We start from the raw sequence: 20,990 nt of genomic DNA, 5'->3' as shown, positions 1-20,990 counted from the left end.
TATGATTGCTTACTGTTGCTCAGAGTGTTGTGTGTATCTCTTTAAGAGCAGGTGGGAGCTTAACTGAACTATTTAAAATCTGAGTATTTCCCCCCTCCTTGAACGACTGGCCTAAAAATAGCAGTGTGAAAGACAAGCATGCTGTCTCAGTGACTGTGCAGATGACGACGTGTCCCCCATATGAAAGGAAGCAACAAAATAGACTGCCTTCTAAACAAGCACTGTGAATAATGTACGAGTTCTACTTTAATTCAAGTGCCGGTAAGTTTAATTCAGATATGTTCTTGTTTTTTAAACACTATTTAATGAACAGAAACTTTAGGCGACACATTTGTACACTTATAAAAGATAAATGTTTTCAAAAGTGTTACCTAAATACAGTGGTCCACATTTGAAGTGAATCATTATCTTTCATCAGTTGTCCTAAAGCTATTGAACAACACCCATTTTTGTCCTAGGACAATTTTGAAAAACGTTGTTGAGTCACTTCAAATGTTGACTTGTTTATTGAGCACTGAAAGGAACTTTTTATCAATATACAGGACATTTATTTGAGTCATGTTTATGTTTTCGCTTAAAGCAAGATCACAGAATTTTGTACTAAAGTGCTCAACTACATTATATTCCTATACTGTTAGAATTATAGTCATGACTATTTATTTGTTCTATTTTGTACTTGTTTAACATCGTCTGTTGCTTTGCCAATTGTATTTCTGTGTAAACTCTCACACAGGCAAGGAAATGAGTAGTAGTGATTAATTCTCAGAATCACACTCTCCCAGTGTGCCTATCAGATATATTGTCTTTGGCAAGGACCTGTTTTAACTCTGGCAATAATCGTCTGATAATTTGACTTGTATTGATGTGCTAACATGACTTCTTTCTCTTCCAAATTTCTGAAATCTTCTGTTACTAAGCAGAATGGCTTGAAAATTTGTCCTTGGGTCATAGGAGGCTCCAAACTGCTGTGATCATGAATGTCGCAATCAGATTGCATGTGACTGATTATACCCATTTGTCTTGTCCTATGTAGATAAACATTGAAAACATCTGTTGCTTGAACCTGAATGCATTAAGGCCAAAGGTTAAAGTGTCGTCATGGTGTGTAACGTAGACGACCTAGACTTCTGCCTCTCTTCACATCCAGGGAGCATCTTAGAGGGCCTGCGCTCTCTCTGTTCTCAACCCAAGTTTGTGGATGTCACCTTGAGTGCTGGTGGACGGGATTTCCCATGTCACAGAGGAATTCTCGCACTCTGCAGCCATTATTTCCATTCCATGTTCTCAGGTGATTTTGTGGAGAGCATTGCTGCTCGTGTAGAGCTTCACGATGTAGATCCGGATGTGTTGTCAACCCTGCTGGATTTTGCTTATACAGGGAAACTAACCATCAACAAAAACAATGTGGAGGGACTCATTTGCACGTCCAGCCAACTCCAGTTCCACACCGTCCGCAGCGTGTGCTGTCGATATTTGCAGCACCAGATTGATGCAACAAACTGCTTGGGAATTCTTGAGTTTGGAGAGATCCATGGCTGCCCTGAAGTGGTCGCCAAAGCGTGGAGCTTCCTTCTGGAAAACTTTGAAGCAGTGAAACAGCATGATGAGTTTTTGCAGCTGGAGAAAGACAGACTGGTGGCCTGCCTTAAGGATGAGGATCTGCACGTAAGAGACGACCGCTCATGTGCCGAGGCAGTTGTGTCATGGGTCGGGCATAGTAGAGACAGTCGAATCTGTGATTTGCGAGAATTGTTGAGTTTGGCTAAGCTTTCCCTCCTTTCAGAATCCTACCTCACAGAGAACTTGCTTAAAGAGCCATTGGTGCAGAACTCACTAGAATCCAGAGAGCTGGTGGAGAGGATATGTAGAGAGGTTAGAACTTATCTGTTTTATATACTGTAGACAGTGTTTTAAACTACAAAAATGTATTTGTTTTATAATGTAATATTGTTCTTTTCTTCTTCTTCAGAAGCGACAATTGAAGGGAGATGAGAAGACTGAGCAGAGAGCCACTCAGGCTGCTTTCAACCAGCAAGAAGTTTTATTTGTGATGGGTGGTCGCTCGCTGGATGATTTAGATGATGAAGACGAGGATGAAGATGAGAATAGAGATGGAAGGTTGCATCCTAGAAATTGTGGTTTCTACAACCCAAAGCTTGGTAAGGACATATTCAACTGACAATTGTAATTGTAAGGTCATGTTTAACACTTAATATTTGATGTGCATGCTATCAGTAAATTTGTCAAGGGTCAATGGGATGTATGCACACAGACTTAATTTTCAGTGAGCCAGCCCAAGCGTTTCCAGTGAACTGTCACACCCTTACAAAATCGCCACCTTTAAGATCTCATCTTCACTGCCTGATAAATATACGATATAAAGTGGGTATCAGACCAAACAAGAAGCACTGCATTAAATTTCATTTTCTCATGTCATGTCTTGGAAATGTATTTCCATGGAAATAGAGTTTCTGCGCTAGCCTGCTGCTCCTGATGGGGCTTGCGTCTACATGGTCTTTCATTTAGTTTTACACTTGAACAAATAAATAAATGCTTAAGTCTATTTAACTGATTGTATTTTAATTACATAACATCAATGCTGTAAATGGAACCTTACAGTATGTAATTGAAAATAGTCACATTAACCTTTCACCGGAGGTTTTGGCTGAAAAGCAATAACTGTGCATACTGTATACCACATTACCTGATTACAAGATAGGCTTCTTGTAAAGTGTCTCTGTGCAGTGGAAAGTGTTTTTTTTATTATTCCCATTTAGTTGGTCCTACATAACTAGTGAACATGGGTAAAATGCCAGTGGCATGATAGGAAACCTTCAGTATCCATAAACATACATTAGGCTCAATCTCACTGTCTGGCAGGTTAGGGTTATTTTGCCAAAATATGTTGTTTCAATCAGTATTAGGCTGTCATTACTTTTAATAATACAATTTTTGAAATAATCCTGACAGCAGAGGGAGATGTTCATTTTACTGTTTTAATGTTCCCTGACATACTTGCTGGAGCTTGTTGCTTTGCTTTTAGGCCCAATTACTGCTTTAATTTGTATTCATGAGCACCGGTTTCCCAAAATCACTTTATCAGGGTGTTTGTTTTGGGTAGAGTATCCTTTTAAATTCCTGGTTTAAAGAATTTTATTGTATCCTTTGAAAACTTTTTTTGGTAAAACTTTACAATAAGGATTCATTGGTTAATGTACACTGTAAAAAATGTCCGTGATTTTAACAGTAAAAGTCTGTACAATCTACAGTGAAAACCTGTTAAATGATTAACAGCTCATTTCAGTACAAAATACGGAAAATAACTGTAACAGCTCTAAGCTTTGTTTTCGAGAAACTAATCAGGGTGTCTGAAATCTCACCACACACCCTCATTCACTAGTTCCTAAATTAGTCAATTAGTTTAGTCCACTAGACAGAGTGAATGACCACAAATAAGTGAATTGTTGAACACCTGCTGTTAACAAGCCCAATCACTGAAGGAAAGAACAAGAAATAAAACTACAGACACAGCCTCACACCAAACCAACTAAATTAAGACAGAGGATTAAACAACTCCATTAAATAACAGCATTAGCAGCTTCACTGATTACAGTTTGATTCAATTCTTTCATATCTGCAAGAATATTTGATAATTAACAGAGGTTTATATTTTTATTGAAAATGTTTGATTTGACCTCACCATCATGGAGATCAGAGGCTGCATTAGTTGGGCTCTTGAACCGGCAGTCTTTAATCTTATTGTTTCTCTGGCTGTTATAACTGTGTTTATGAAACTAATCAGTTATAGCAACAAAAGCAAAAAAAAAACTTTTATGTTCAATTTCAGAATTGAATTCAGAAATAACAAAAAAAAATTGCAATTTATTATATTTAACTTATGTGATGTTGGAACAGTAGTACAGCTTCCAGAAGGGTCAACTAACAATTAAGGAATTAATTATTTTAATTTCATGTCCTAAAGAGTTTCATGCAGAAAACCTAGAGAGCTTCAGCAACTCATTTAAGACACACAGACATCAAGAATCAGTATATGAACCTCAACCATGGTTGCTAAAAAAAAAAAAAGCTGCTTAATTCATTCATGCTGCAATGCATGCTGGGTGCCAGCATAGTACAAAAAAAACTCCCAGCATGCATTGCAGCATGAATATATTATGCAGCTTTATGCTCTTAACATTTCTTTCTTTGCCTTTAATTTATTTTGTTTTTAGGGTGTAATATTTCAGTGAGTTGTTTTTTATTTGATTTTTATTTTTTGTTTGTCACCATTATTGAGATTCAAAGACTAATTGTTGACATCTGTGTGTTTTCAAGTTCTGCCATAGTTCAAACATTCTCAGAATGACTGGCACATTTAGACCTGTTAAACTGTCATTGATAGCTGAAGATCCAGTGGTTTCATTTAAGTATTTTATTCAATTCTGACACTTAAGATGATATTCAACAAGGCAAGGGTTGCTTAGATATGATAATTAATCTTCTCACACTTAACTGTATGTTTATTTTGGCTTTTCTTGCTATGCAAATAGTGTGGGAAACACAAATAATTATAGCAACCAAAGTAAAAACTATTTTAAATCAAGAAGTTGAAGATCCCGACTAAAGCAGGCTCTGTCCTCCATCATGGTGACTTCAAATGAACAACAACAATTTCATTAATAGCTTTTGTTCATTTGACAGAAATAAGTGAAGCTCCTGATGTTTGTAGAGTTGTTTAATGATCTCTGCTGAGATCTTGAGAAATAACATTTTATTGAGTATTTATTAGTGTTTTCATTAATTATGATTTTTATTTAGAGTTTTATTCTCAGTTGATTTCATCTTTGATTTTGGCTGTAATTTGTGTTATTTGGTCTTGTTTTTCTTTCCTTCAGTGATTCTGCTTGTTAACACTTCATCAATAAGTATTAATCCTCCTTTAATTAGACACTTAATTATCTCATTAACTTCATCACTGTCTGAGTGTTCAACCCTCTGTAGTGAGGACACTAGTGAGGATTTTGCTCTGCGATTTAAGGGGTTAAATGTGTTAGATGAAAAATACAGACTGTGGAATGTATTTTTAACAGAAATATTCCGTAGATTGAATTTACGACTGTAAAATGTTAAAAACAGTAGGTTACTGGCAACCACAGCTGCCAGTATTATTTTGTAAAATCAGGAAAAACAACAGCAAAATACTGTAAAACATTTTTGTATCACCATTGTGGAGGACAGTAGCATCTGTGTACAAGGTCAAGATGAACTATCAGATTCTGATGTAATGCTGTATCTTCTTTTGTTTAAATGTGACTGTGTAGTTACTAATGCAGTGAAAGTCTGTTAATTACAGTCACACATGAACGCAATAATGTATTTAATGACTTTACATCATTTAAAAAAGTTTTTATACAGAAGTGATGTACAATGGTTCTCAATATCAATATGCTCAGATATAGTACTTAGACATTTAAAATATTGATTTTAATGCCAGTAAATGCCAATTAAAACGTAGTTGCTTTCTGCAAATATAAATAATTAACTCAAAGGCTTGTAAATGGTCATTGCATCAGTTAATGAATAAAATGTTCTCATGTTAAAAATACAAAATTTTTCTGTAAAAACAATTTTACAGAAAAATTCTGTATTTTTTACAAAAAAGTTCTGGCAACCATAGCTGCCAGTATTTTTCCGTAAATTTTACAGAATTTTTTTTACAGTGTATTTGGTAGCGACATTAGTTATTAACAAGCATTAGTAATTAACAAGCATTAGTAATTAACAAGCATTTTACAATTTATAAAACATTTATTACAGTGTTAATGCGTTTATTTATATATTACTATTTTGTCAACCCATAGTACATTAACTAGTGTTAACAATTACAGCTTTGTTTTTTATGTATGCATTAGTAATTGCTGAACTATGACTAATAAATGCTTGCTGTTACTAAGTACAGTAATAATAATAATAATAATAATAATAATAATAATAGTAATAAATTTTTTGTATTGCACCTTTCTTGCGCACCAGGCGCTACAACAGTATAAAACAATAATAAAATATCACAACTCCACAATAACAATCATGATGACAACACAATACACAGCAACAGCGACAACTGTAATACTATAAATTAAAAGCTTCACTAAAGAGATGTTTTGAGAGATTTGTTAAAACGTTCAAAAGATCAATCCTAATAGGAGGGGGTTCAATTCCACAACCTTGACAAACTCTGTATTTTCATTTAAAGCTGTTATGGAACAGAACTCCATCCCACCAACAATTAGAAGATCACTTTCTTTTCATTCTTTTCAGTGTCATGTTAAAAATTGGTTATTGACAAATCAGCATTGTCAGCATGTATTCTTGACACTTATTTGTACTGTTTGTCTTTGGCTTTTTTGTCCTCTTCTGCTGCCATCAATCTGTTTTTTGTGTTTTTTAAAAACTTTTTTATTGTGTTTTATATATAATAGTGTATTCTATGTTATTATGCTGTGCTTCTATTTTAGGTGTGACTTTACAACATTCTGTAAGGGGTCTGCAGATAAAAAAAATGGCCATTCTTGGCTAATTATGGCACATTTTACAGTAATGTTAATTAATGTGCATTGACCCTGTAAAAAAATAAACTAAACCAAAAACCTGAGAGCAATACAAGAAAATGACCTCCCAACCATAGTTTTGAGTTTATTGGAATTTTGCACATATTGCAGCCTCTTAACCAAATTTGCAAGTAGTTCTACAAAAGATGAATTGCAATAATCAAGCCTAGATATTAGAAAAGCATGAATAAGCCTTTCTGCATAATCTTATACATGCAATGTTCCGAAGGTGATAAAAAGCTACTTTCGTAACATTCTTAAAAAGAGTGTTAAAAGTCAGCCGTGCATCAAAAATCACACCCAAATTCCACGCCTGCACATGAGGGAGGATCTGACTTTCATCCGCTGTCAGTTTTCAAATATTTTATCTTTTTAGACCAGCTGAAGTGCCAATCAATAAAACTTCAGATTTGAAACAGTTTAACTGCAGGAAGTTCTGTTTCACACAGGCCTGAACCTCCAGTAAACAAGCAGATAAGGTTGAAAGTTCTGATGTAATATCAAATTAAGTACTAATGTAAATCTGGGTATCATCTGTGTAGGTGTCTGGATCACCAGCGATCTAATCCTTGCAGATCGCTGGAGAGCTACACATCTGTCACTGAATAGGACTACAAATACCATCATGCACCTTAAACACACACCAGTTCCTGATTTCCTCTGATTGCACACAAACATATATGGTAACTTATCATAGACTGATTACCTGGACTTTACATTCACCACACACACACACTTTGCTGAGTCTTGTTGTTGTTACTTTACGAAGCGTTTCCTTGTCTTGTTTTTCCTTGCTGTGTTTCCTGACCCTCGCCTTGTGTATTGTTTATGCCATTAGTTGCCTGTACCGATCTCTTCGCCCGTGACCCGACTACCCTTTGTGATTGCCCTTTATGTTACTATATGCTCCTGCTTGTGACCATTGCTTGTCTGACTTTTCTTGTTAAAGAGCCTCTATTTTGCATTATAAAAGGTCAAATTTTGGTTTTGGGGTCTTCAATAACAGGCTGATATGCATGCAAGGTCAAAAAACACTTTCATTGTCTTATAATATGCATTTATTTTAACCTAATTATCCCAACAACTCCCAAATGATTCGTTCAGCGATTAATTTCAGCACGAGACAGAGAGAAATGCCCACCGCGGCTATGAAGTAGCAGAGAGTGTGTGAGAGCCCAATGCGGGAATGCAATAAAACAATGCAGTTAAACACCAGCATATTACTCTTAACTTATTACTCATAGTACTCTTAACCCTAACCTCAAGTAAAAACAACGACACACATGCAGTCTTAATCCACACATTGGCAAAAGTTGAACTATTTTGAAAACTGACTGCAACGCGCGTGTGAGGAACAGTTGATGGTTGCCACAGCAATGACAAATTGCGAGTTCAGACACACATTTAAATGGGTAAAGGAAGAAGCACACGGCGTATTTTCAATGGGGTTTTGGACGTGATATGCTAATAGCCCCATACAGATTTAACCTGAGAGATACAGTACAAGGACTGATCTATAATAGATACGTGATTACAAGCTGTGCGGAGTGATTACAACATACAACACACAATTACACATGTATCTTGCAAACTTCACAAAATGAGGCAACAATTTTAATTATAGTACAATTTTAACAATTTTAATTTTAGTATGCGCGTTAAAAAGGTCATGTGATTTTGTTATAAGAGATCATGTGATGATAAAAATGTGTGTGAATGGACAAATCGGCAGGCTGAGCACATTGTAAAACATCTGAAATTATGTTTTGGTCATTCTAAAATGCTATAACCATCTCAGTATTAGTGTTATTATATTATTAATGATCTCCAGAATCAAGAGTGTCTGTGCTCCGCGTCTCATTTATTAGTCATTTATTAAACGAAGAAAAGATTCACGCAGCTTCTCTTATCGCAGCAAATTCCATTTTTGCTGTTGATATTTGGTGCCAGATAATCAGGAAGTGATGATTTTGTTCACTTTGACTCGTTGGATGGAAACGCTGCTTTATTCACACATCTTTTATGCGATAATACAGTTTTTCAGCATAAACTTACTTCGCATTTTTGGATGGAAACACAGCTAATGCACCAGAATAAACAAACTGAGTGAAAGTTTTGGAAGAAAACATTAAAATTTACTAATGAAACCTTCTTGTAAAATGTGATCCGTTTTTAAGCTAAAAAAGATGACAAATTAACATGGATGTGCAAAATGTATGTTTAAAAAATCAGGCATACTGTGTACATGTGAAATGACCAACTCTCTTTTATTCTTTTCTTTTTCATAGGACAGTGGTTTCAGCTTCCTGACTTTCCCAACTACAATAAATGGGGGTTTTCGGTTATCTCCTTAAATAACAATGTGTATGTCACAGGTGAGCTAACCTGAAAAAATTGTGTCCTTTGCATATCTACTGAGATATTAATAATGTGCTGTTTGTTTGGTGTAGTTTGTATATCTCAAACCATAACATAAGATCTATTTTTACCATGGAAAAAACCAAATTCACAGATTTTTAGGATATTTATAGAGACCGGCCCTTTGAGAGAGGATCAGGGAGATTTATAGTTTTATTGGACACATGAATGGAACTTCATCTCCATTGAGGATTTGGAGATGCTGAGATAAAACAGTCCCCTGTCTTATAGGCAATCCTGCTAAGACTCGCGTAAGACCTGAAACCACTTTAGAAATTTGAGCAGTCCAGCACACAAAAAGCAGAGCATTAACTTTGTGATGACCTGGAAAAGTTGGCCCATTATTGCCAAATGTTGCCTGGTCACCAACAGGGACAGTTAAACATTCTAGCGTAGCTGGGAATTTACTCAAATAAATCAGCTAATGCTTCATCTGATGTGAATCCCATTTGACATACTTTGTCTAACTCTCAGGAGGATCAAGAGGCTCTCAGTCCAACACCTGGTCCACCACAGAAACCTGGAAGTACATTACTCGTGAAGGGAAGTGGGTCACAGTCGCACCAATGTTGCGGCCGAGAACTAACCACTCTTCTGCAACTCTCAGTGGAGAGATTTATGTAATCGGGGGTGAGAAAACATATTAGCTTCCAACTGGAGATTTCGGACAAATGCTTTTGCTATTGGGTAGATTAACATTCAGTACTGATGATGTTCCCATGCACTCTGCATTGTTTTTCATTGACAGGAACTACAACAGATTTTGTTGAACGTTACGACCCATTCAGTAATTGCTGGACTCTGACCAGTCCAGCACTGAAGTATGTGACTAACTTTACAGTCACGCCATGTGAAGGAAAACTGTACCTCATTGGTTCTTGTGCAGTTAAATATAATGCCCTAACCATGCAGTGCTACAACCCTGTCATAGGTAAGAGAAGTGGTGGAATTGTTAAAAAAATTCAGGGTGGATGTTATGGGTGGTGGGCCTTTTGGGGTTGTCCTTTAGCTACACACACACACACACAATGCTAAAAAAAAAATGGGTCTAAATACATTTTTAATTTGATAAAACACTTATTTATTCAAATAACCACCAACCATTAACAATCTTAAGCGTCATTTTTACAAAAATCATGAAATTAAAAGGGACAATTAATTTATTGACAATCTTTGACTACCAGCAACTGTTTGATTGACTAAATGTCAATTTACCTTTTATATACAACACTTTGTTTAGCTTATGTGGCCCAAACATGAGCTTTTTATATAAGCTGAAATAATATCAGGAAGAATATCTTACAATCAGATTAAATCAACAAAATTCTTGACACAACAAAGATGGCAAAGAAAAACTAAGTTAGCATTTAGATAAATTTACTGTTCATTTATAGATTGACTGTTTACAAGGCAAAGGGACTAAGCCGAAAAGAAAATGAATCATTGGTTAACAAGGCATAGGAGGAGGCATGAATGCAATGAAATTAACCCTTGAGTCGTGTTCACATCCCACCCCTTACTTTAGTGTTCCCGGTCAAAATTGACTGGTCTGTTTTAACTGCTCTTTTATTAGCACAAAAAAAATTTTCACCTTAAAATTTTTATTCAACATCCTTTAGCTGTGAACAATGTCTCAAAGTAGTGTTTAACATGAATTTATAGAATTAGACATAAAATAACTGCAGTGAAAATACAAATAGGCACTGAAAATGTATTACAAAATGAACAATAGATGACCGAAACCAAAATACTTTGTTTCATTACTAATAGACAGCTCACTAAAATAACTATCACAGGGTCTGACCAAAGAAATTGAAATTTTAATTCATCTGAATGATTTATCAACCAGCAAAGCACAAACAAAACGGTATGCATTCCTGTGTACTGTGCTCGAATTTTCATTGAGTCCTTCAATTGGACTATATTGGTGTACTAATATAGGGAATAGTGACTGAGGGTATAGATGGTGAGTATGGACACAGAACTAGCACTAGTTTTCCTTTGGTCATTTTTAAGCGAGATGCTAATGGTCTAATGCAATAAAACATTCAATGCTATGCTAAAAATGTTCCTGCTACACCTAGAGATAGGCTGAACGAAGTATGGCAGAAAGAAACGCCTTCTTTTAAAATTCGTACATTTTCGCACAACTGAACTTGTACATATTAGCCGAGATCAGGCTGGAGTATTGGCACATAAGCGTGGAAAAGAGATGTGTACCTGCAAAAGACTTTGTTCAGTCTGAAATGAGTGAGTTAGTGAGTGAATGAGTGAGTTGGGCTTGTGTATGAGGATGTTTTCTGTCTAATGGATAAATATAGTCTGGATACCCATTCATTTCCTATGGTGGTCACTTTTGACCGGGAACACCACAGGTGTAACAAGGTTTATTAAAACACTCAAAATTCAATGAAAGAGGTGATTATCACTTTTATATGTTCAAGTGCATAGCATGGAGGATATCATGAGGCCTTGAGGCAATCAGATGTAAAACACAATATTTATGAGTGTTTTAAGTTGTAAATGGGTCAGAATTGACTCGAACACGACGGGAAGGTTAATAATAAAAATGTCATAAGATTTAAAACTAAAATCGCCAGTAGGTGGAGTTAAGTCTCTGTCTTTGTCTCTGAATGATTCATTTAATTGAGTTGTTCAAACAGCTGATTCATTCACAAATGTCTTTCTTAATGGACGACTGAATCATTATCTCATATCAAAGCTCATGATTCATTCATAAACAAAACATGGAATGGAGATGTACAGCGCTGAGCTGTTTGGAAGCATCGAGAAATGAAGCAACATTTGGACAACAGTGATCCTAATAATGCAACACATCATTTACAATCTGATTTTAGGGATAATAATAATGGTTCATTTTAGAAACAGGAAACCTAGAATCTGCTGTAACTTGGATATTAACGGTGAAACTTGGGTCGCTAAAGTAAACATTAGCAAGCCTTGTTACCTCTGTCTTACAGTGAAAATAGAACAGCTTAAGTTACACTCACATCAAGCCTCCTAAACTGTTCTGAAATGCAGTTATGCACGGCAGGTACAGCCAACGCAATTTCACGGCAATTCGTAACTTTTTGATTTAGTGGCTAGTTGGTATGAATTTGTACGATCTAATTCGTACAATATAGTACGATTTACTCATCACCCAATGACGGTTGGGGTTAGGGGTGGGGTTAGGCGCCACGCCTCCTTTTTAAAACTGACAAAACGTACAATACTTACGTTTCCTCATGAGATCAGGCTGGGTACAGCATACAGATATATTATTCATTCGTTTTCTTTTCGCTTTAGACCCTTTATTAATCTGGGGTCGACACAGCGGAACGAATCGCCAACTCATCCAGCATATGTTTGATGCAGCGGATGCCCTTCCAGCTGCAACCCATCACTGGGAAACATGTGTATATAATATTAAACAGCTAAATATCATACCTTCTGTTCTCGTATTTTAAAGAATGCAAAAAGGGGCATCTGAACTGCTCTCTTAGACATTTTTAAAATCACACAAAATGGTGCAATGCACTGTATTGCACTTGTGCGTGGCACCTTATTACCTTATTAAGTTCTGATTGGTCAATAGTCATTGTTCATAAGTCATATATAACCATAAATATTTTAATTTGTAATTTGCATGATAAGTTTTACATAACATACATTGTTGCTAATCTAGAGGGGATGATGGTTTAACAAATGGAATACTTTTTGTATTTTTTTTTTCCATAAGGGGGGTGCCATCCCCCGCATCCCCCCTCAATACATGTGGTTTGGATGCATTTAAAGTTTACTAATAGACAAGTATCATCAAAAAATAAACCACGTATTTTTAATACTTAATGATTTAATAATCACAGTATACGGTACAAAGAATTTTGTGATGATACAAGTAATTCAGAACTTTTTTATGAGACACGTTTTACAAGACACGGAGTAAATTATAACGTTATTCCCTTATAGAGCCTTGCCAACATCTAGTGGGTGATTCTGTGTGATTTGAGAACACTTTTCTAAATGTATTCTCTTCTTCAACAGATAGCTGGTGTATCATCGGCTCTCCATTCATTCCTAAATACCTCTCTTCTCCCTGTTCTGTCTCTATGGATGGAGTCATTTACCTCATTGGAGATAACACTAAAAAGGTCTATTCATATGATCCAGACAGCAATGTGTGGGAAAAGGTGAGTTTTAGATCATGCATATAAGGCAGAAAATCATTGATAAAGTTGCATTTTTTCTGACTCCTGGGGTCTGTTCTTCGTACCTCGAAGATAGTTTTACAGATCTTGGATCTTTTAATTCTGATAACTGATCTCTGGCTAATTTGATTCTTCAAACATGTTCACGAATCAGATTAAAATGTCTGGATGAACTGATCTCAGCTTGCTGCGTGCGTTGTGAAGGACAGATCTGTTAAGATTCCTTAAAATCACGATCAGCAATCCACTGATTGGCTGACAGCACTACAGCTTAATGACATCATCTGATCAATATTCACTTATCCGTGTGAGCAAAATTACATAAAATTTGTTGTAAATGGTTTGTTAAATATGATACGCAATAACTTTCCACCTTTATTGTGGGCTGCAGGCTTTACACTTAACATGTGCCAAGAGTATTTAGCAATTTATTTAGTTTTAGATTTAGAGCAGACTTTCTTTATTTTAGTAGGCTAGATCTATTTTCTTAATTAGCATAAGGAATAACTGGCTGTACGAATTAATTTCTCAACAAAAAATTATCTGTAAAGGTGTCTGCAACTTTTGCGAAGCATCCAATCACCAGCATATTAGCCATCAAAACATGTACATGACTGCATAAATTATTATTCCTAAAAAATTAACAGTTGAAAATTGTGAGTGTCTATTATTTTACACAAATTGTACTAAAGCTGGGTTAGTACCTTAAAATAGTACGCATTGGTATCTAAAAAGTCCAAAAGTATATATTTTTTTACTATTTTCGCAAGTGTATATAACTACTACTGTAAGAAAATATCAGCATTTGGTACAAACTTTCAATGTTACCTTTGCTTATAAAGACCTGATCTAATCCTGTTTATATGAAATAAACCTGCTCCCAAGCAGGTTTGAGCTACCAGACCGTTACTATGTCAACAACTCTCGGATGAGTTTTGAAGAATGAAACAATCATAGATTGTGTCAAATCGTCAATAACCAAATCCAGCTAACTGAGTAATCCACTTACGAAGAACGAACCCCTGTATGTTTGTCAATTTTTATTTATTTCTTTTTTATTTTCATTCCCCAGATTCAGTTTCTAAACATGCTTCATGAGAATGGAGATTTGGTTGTTCTTGGAAGGTACTTGTTTGTGACTGGGGGGCACTGGAAGGGTATGGAGGGCGATTACGGTGTTGAGGTGGAAGTGTACAACCGAGCCTCCAACACGTGGAAGGTGGAGTGCTTCCTTCCCAGGCTCTGGACCTACAGTGGCTGCTGTTCTGTTTTCCTCGACACTTCTCAGTGGAATGAAATATTCCCTGATGAGACCTAGTGTCCTTCCCCTAAAGGCTGATTTATACTTTTGGCAGGGGCTCACGCCGTGGACCTCCGCTGACTCTGCGCGCACCTCATGAAATTGATGAGGCTTTTATACTTGACGCGTTCGCTGTTGTAATATTATTTAAAATGCCAGGGGCTGGTCAAAAGAAAACCACTGTAAAATCAGATGGATAAACATAAAAATAGGACGTTTCTGGAACGACAGCATATCATTAATATCGGTTATGATTTTAAAACAAATTATTTTTATTATTTTTATTAATTACTTTAATATTTATAAAGATTTTTATAACCATTCAAGATTTTTTTTAAATCAAACTTTGATGCACCAATTGCTTTTGTTCATATCTCAGACAGTTCCACCTATTATAGTTTATTGAAATACTAATGACAACAGAACATGGGTTGCTCTACACATATATATTTTATATATAAAAATAAAAGCAAAAAAGTCCACTTACTAAAAAATACTGACTTTTTTTAGATTTAGCCCACTCCACAATTCCTACATTACTGTCTGTCTAGTTTCTGTCCTCTACTGATATGCTAAAAAGGCAATAACGGTCCAACATTCCTGACCATTATCACCAATAAAGCATTGTATGAATGCAGGATTTCACACAATTTATTCATGTTGTACAAATCGAATGAATACAAATCGATTAAGTTAACTTAACACTTTTAACAAGTTTATGTGGATCGAACATTAAAAAATGAAGTAAAATTAAGTCCCAATGAAATCTCAAGAATTGTGTTGTTTCAGCTCATTTTAAATAAGTAGTTTGAACAAGCAAAAAATAAATAAATAATAGGGCACCAGTATATTGTAAACCAAGGTTTTCCAGTTATCAAAGAAATAATTTATGACCATTTAAATTTTGTAACTATTCAATTGTTTTACATTCAAAATTATAATGTATACATCAGTGGAAAACCTATGAATGGTGGAAAAACATATTCTCTGATTGTTTATTAAAACCATGGGTCTTCACTTTTGCCATGGCCTCTTTTTTTGGTTTTAACCAACTTATCCCTCAAGTTTCTCTGAACTTTTTAACAGAAACGTCCTTTCTCACGGCTGTTGAAATTTCAAGCCAAGAATTATTGATCATCTGATTATCCCTGTGATCACGCATGGACAGATCATATAGATGTCTATACAGGTGTACCTGTGTCAGACACAATCTCTTTTAAGTGATTAATATTCTTCTCAAATCAAATGTGGCGCAGCGTGAACTGTTCGCTCAAGCCTCAAAAAATGTTGTGTGTTCCCCCAGCCGAAATCATGTCGTGAGCACCCAAAGCAAAGCCAACGCATCGATGACATCACAGTCACCGCGTGCACTTAAGCGATCTAGCGAACGCGTTTAGTATAAATCAGCCTTAGGCCCTGATTTATAACCTGTTCACATTAAGGAGAGCTATGATAACAATGAAGATATCATTCTAAATAGTGTGTTCTACAGTGGCTGAAAGTTCTCAAATGGATATTGAAAAGGGAAAAAATATCACAAATTGAGAAAACATCAATGTGACAACACGTTTGTACAAATTCTCACAACACAAAATATAGAAATGTGCTGCAAGTCAAGGAAGCACATTCATAAAGAAAAACACATGCACATTCAAGTTCTCTCAACACATGCTAATAGGTAAAAATGCTGCAAATAGCGCAGACCAAAATGGAAATGTGTCAGGGGACTCCAAAAATGGACAAACATGACTGCTTTCTGTTTAGAGTTGTTGATAAATCACTGTTCATTTAACATTAATTGTACAATTGGTCAGATTTTTAGGGTTACAAATATGCACATTCAAGTTCTCTCAATACATGCTAATAGAGAAACATGCTGCAAATAGCGCAGACCACAATGGAAATGTGTTAGGGGACTCCAAAAATTGACAAACACGACTGCTTCCTTTTAGGAGTTGGTAATTCAATTGTTCATTTAACGTTAATTGTACAATTTGTCAGATTATTAGGGTTACAAATATACAAACAACAATACGACCAGTACATTAAGAATAAACCACAGAACTCCAACACTGCTAACTCTAAACACGGAATGGCTGTGTTTGTCACATGTTTGTTGTGATCTGCGCTATTTGCAGCACATTTCTGTATGTGCTTGTGTTGTGAGAACTTGTGTGCGCTTGTGTTGTCAATTTGATTAGGATGTTTCCTCAATTTGTTAGTGTTTTTCTGCAAGTGTTTTCTTAAATTGCACATTTGAGCTCTCTTGGGCCTCTGTAGTATTCACACTTTTAGTTCTTTTAGTCCAGACCAAAAGGAAAATAATGCATTTACATCTGGTTCCCTTAGCATTCAGACTTTCATTAGTAAGACTTAACCCAACAATCCAACAACTACTAAAAAAATTGCCATATGACATATTAGATGTATTTAAGTGCTGAACTAAACATGCTCACTGTATACAAGTCTTTTATAGTAGTTAAAATCTTCTTAAGAGCTAATCAAATGTGTAGAGGATTCAAAACAGTGGCAGGAATTTCTCAGACATACAAAATCTATTATAAGAAAACACATTTCAGATATACTTTAACGAGATATTAGTATATAATCAGATATACTTTAATGTTCTGCCTTTTTTATCGTCACATACTGACATCACATTATGGTTCATCCTCAGATTGTGTTGCATTCAAATTTGAATCACTTGATGCACTTGAAGGGTCTGGTATGAGCATTTAAACTTATTCAAACCACACTAATAGAGCAAAGTTTGTTTTTATTGAACCAAACCTGTCAAGTGTGAACACAATTTAAAGGAAGAGCAGAGTCCACCCCACACTTCTAAAAATAAAGGAAGAGATCCATTTTTCTCAAAATAAAAATGCTAAGAGACAATAGATAATAGAGTATTTCCACTGGAAAACAAAAAACTGCTGTATGTTTACAAAAAAAAAGAATATGGCCACTTTAAAGTTATTTTCCTATTGTGTTTGATGTGTGTTATTAGGACTTTGGTAAAAATAAGAAAAAAAAGAGCACTTTTCTCAACCTGCACTTGTCATTATCATTTAAAAAAATAATAATTCTGTAATCAGATTAACAATTATAATGTGAAATGACTTGCTCTAAATATAACATTTTTTTGTGCATTTGTTTTTTTCTGCCTAGTTCAACTAGTTGTCTTTGCTTTTATGTTGCCAGTGAAACTATTTTTTAATTAAATGGCATTTAGTTTGACACCTAAATATAGTAAATATACATTAACTGGCCACTTTATTAGGTACACCTTACTAGTACCGGGTTGGACCCACTTTTTCCTTTAGAACTGCCTTAATCCTCTGTGGCATAAATTCAACAAGGTACTGGAAATATTCCTCAGAGATTTTGGTCCATATTGACATGATTGCATCACGCAGTTGGGTAATTCTTCAACTACGGGCACTTTTAAGTCCTTTGATCATTTATCCATATATATATATATATATATATATATATATATATATATATTTATCCATATATATATATATATATATATATATATATATATATATATATATATATATATATATATATATATATATATATATATAATTTTGATCAAACTCCTTTTTCTTTGTCAAACTAACAATAAAACCTACTTTAAAAAAATGTACTAGCTTTCTATTATATTTTTTTCATATTATTTAACCTTCTTTTAGGTGTCAAAATCACTGTTTTTGCCTTGTCGCACACCCAGAGTTTTAAACCAACAATGAAAATAACATTTTTAAATATTATTTATCTGGTGTCTTTTAAAGTATCTTAATGAAGCACTAGTGAAATAGGTTAAATATTTTATAGTTATTCATGTGAGACTATTATCAATATTATTTTTTTACAAAATATAGCTGTCGCACTGTATCAGTGTCATTTCCACCACAACACTGAAATTTAGCTTTAAAAAGTTTGTGTGAAAGATTATTAAGGTGGTTTCTCTGAAAATGAATAGTGCCATCTGAGCACATGTTCAAGATGCAGGGAATAAATTTTTTTATCAACAACACTTGAAGAAAAATCAAGGTAAATATTGCTTAATAAGGAAATGCATTAATTCTACGTCATTTCCAAACCTGTGGTGCCTTCAAAGGTGTTTTTAAAAACCAAACAAAACTAAAGTAAATAAGTGTATTTTGTATACATGAAATGCTAGTATCAATTCAAAGCTAATCAGTGAAGCTATATCTAGCTTTTTAACAATAAACTGTAGAAATGTCATTTCCACCACGCTGCCCACTGTGGTGGAAAAAACAGCATGTGGTGGAAATGACATTTATGGTTTCAAAACGCAATTACTATAGACAATGACACTGAAACACTGGCCAATTTAGGTGTTGGAGGTTTCATGGCTAAATTTGAGCAGCTGGTGGCCAGTCTTCATTCATCTTCATTCCACCAGAATACCGTAAGAGCAGAGTTTGAAGGTCTTTTTTGCAGAGTAATAGCACAGTTTTGCTAAAAATATTACAATGTGCACAACATTATGTCATATAGTGTCATATCAGAGTTCAAAAGAGGATAAATTGTTGGTGTGCGTCTTGCTGGCACATCTGTGACTAAGACAGCAAGTCTTCATAATGTATCAAGAGCCACAATATCCAGAGTAATGTCAGCAAATCACCAAGAAGAAGAACCACATCCAACCGAAGTGACTCTGGAAGCTATCTGAAAGGTCCTAACACCGATTGCATCCAAAAAAATATAAAACCTCAGCTGCTCAACTCACTGCAAAATTAAATTTGTACCTCAGCTCTCCTGTTTCCACCAAAACTGTTGGTCCTCCACAGGGTCAATATACATGGCCAGCTGCTCACTCGTGCCAATGCCAAACGCCTGTTTCAATGGTGCAGCAGCCAAAATCTTATGCTTTGGATAATTTGAAACATGTTTTGTTCTCTGATGAATCCACCTTCACTGTCTTTCCCACATCCGAGAGGGTTACGGTGTGGAGAAGCCCCAAAGAAGCGTCCCACCAAGACTATTGATTCCCAGAGTAAAACATGGGGGGAATCAGTGATGGTTTGGACTGCAATATTCCTAGGCCCAATACTGGTGCTAGATGGAGCATCACTGCCAAGGACTACCGACGCATTCTGAATGACCATGTGCACCCAGTGGTTCAAACATTGTATCCTGAAGGCGGTGGCGTGTATCAGGATGTTAATACACACAGCAAGACTGGTGACAGAGTGGTTTGATGAACATGAAAGTGAAGTTGAACATCTCCCAAGGCCTGCACAGTCACCAGAACTAAATATTGCTGAGCACTATGGGGTATTGTGGGGGAATGAGCCATGAAATGTTTTCCTCTAGCAGCATCACTAAGTAAACCTGAACACTATTCTGCAAAAAGAATGGCTCAAAATCGCTCTGGCCACTGTGCAGCACTTGTATCTGTCATTCCTGAGATGAACTGGTGGTATATTGTCCGCAAAAGGAGGTCCGACACCATACTATTGAATTATTCATTCGTTAATTTTCTTTTCGTCTTAGTCTCTTTATTTATCAGGGGTCGCCACAGCGGAATGAACTGCCAACCAGTTTATGTTTTATGCAGCAGATGCCCTTTCAGCCGCAACCTATCTCTGGGGAACACCCATATACTCTCATTCACACACATACACTATAGACAATTTAGCTTACCCAATTCACATATAGCGCATGTGTTTGGACTGTGGAGGAAACTGGAGCACCCGGAAAAAATCTACGCAAACACACAGAAAACTTATGCTTAGTAATTTTGTAAATTGAGTTTAATAAGTGTGAGTTTAAGAGTTAGATTTTTTTTCCTAATAAATATCTAATGTTTTTCTACTTTAACACTGATTCATTGTCATTTCTACCACACCCTGTCATTTCCACCACCACCCTGTCATTTCCATCACCAACACACATTTTTTACAAATATTTAAAAACGTTCTTATCACACATTAAAAATGTGTTCACAATTTATGAGTTCATGCTCTATTCAATATACAAATTTTCTAATAAGCTTTTAAACAAATTAATATAAAATTTTTGTGTGTGACAGGTGTACAATTCAGCATTTGGTCCCAAGGGACTAATATATATATATATATATATATATATATATATATATATATGTGTGTGTGTGTGTGAATTGTAGCCTCAGTTTCCTGTTCCTAGCTGACAAGAGTGGCACCCGGTGTGGTCTTCTGCTGCTGTAGCCCATCCAACTCAAGGTTGGACGTGTTGTGTGTTCAGAGATGCTCTTCTGCATACCTTGGTTGTATCGAGTGGTTATTTGAGTTACTGTTGCCTTTCTATCAGCTTAAACCAGTCTGGCTATTCTCCTCTGACCTCAGGCATCAACAAGGTATTTGCGCCCACAGAACTGCCGCTCACTGGATATTTTCTCTTTTTCTGACCATTCTCTGTAAATCCTAGAAATGGTTG

The 20,990-nt window shown here is 35.6% G+C and overlaps 1 protein-coding gene across 1 annotated transcript; it reads left to right on the top strand.

Moving 5' to 3' along the window:
* Positions 1-157: 157 nt before the first annotated feature.
* On the top strand, positions 158-17,998 carry klhl30 (kelch-like family member 30). Its single transcript, XM_056459950.1, has 8 exons — positions 158-261; positions 1,034-1,872; positions 1,970-2,159; positions 8,897-8,983; positions 9,501-9,656; positions 9,775-9,957; positions 13,074-13,219; positions 14,310-17,998. The coding sequence occupies exons 2-8, from the start codon at positions 1,099-1,101 to the stop codon at positions 14,553-14,555; spliced, it is 1,782 nt and encodes a 593-aa protein (XP_056315925.1). The 5' UTR covers positions 158-261; positions 1,034-1,098; the 3' UTR covers positions 14,556-17,998.
* The last annotated feature ends 2,992 nt before the right edge of the window (positions 17,999-20,990 follow it).

This window comes from Danio aesculapii, chromosome 6 (genome assembly GCF_903798145.1).
Source record: "Danio aesculapii chromosome 6, fDanAes4.1, whole genome shotgun sequence".
Classification (NCBI taxonomy): Eukaryota; Metazoa; Chordata; class Actinopteri; order Cypriniformes; family Danionidae; genus Danio; species Danio aesculapii.
The sequence above is the reverse complement of the archived record's forward strand: the minus strand, read 5'-3'. Positions and strand labels throughout refer to the sequence as shown.

Bases quoted from the DNA above. Each gene is read 5' to 3' on its own strand.
- klhl30 (XM_056459950.1), top strand. From the start codon at position 1,099: ATGGTGTGTAACGTAGACGACCTAGACTTCTGCCTCTCTTCACATCCA. The intron at 8,984-9,500 runs GTGAGCTAACCT...TCTAACTCTCAG, and splicing joins TAACAATGTGTATGTCACAG to GAGGATCAAGAGGCTCTCAG. The intron at 9,657-9,774 runs GTGAGAAAACAT...TTTCATTGACAG, and splicing joins AGAGATTTATGTAATCGGGG to GAACTACAACAGATTTTGTT.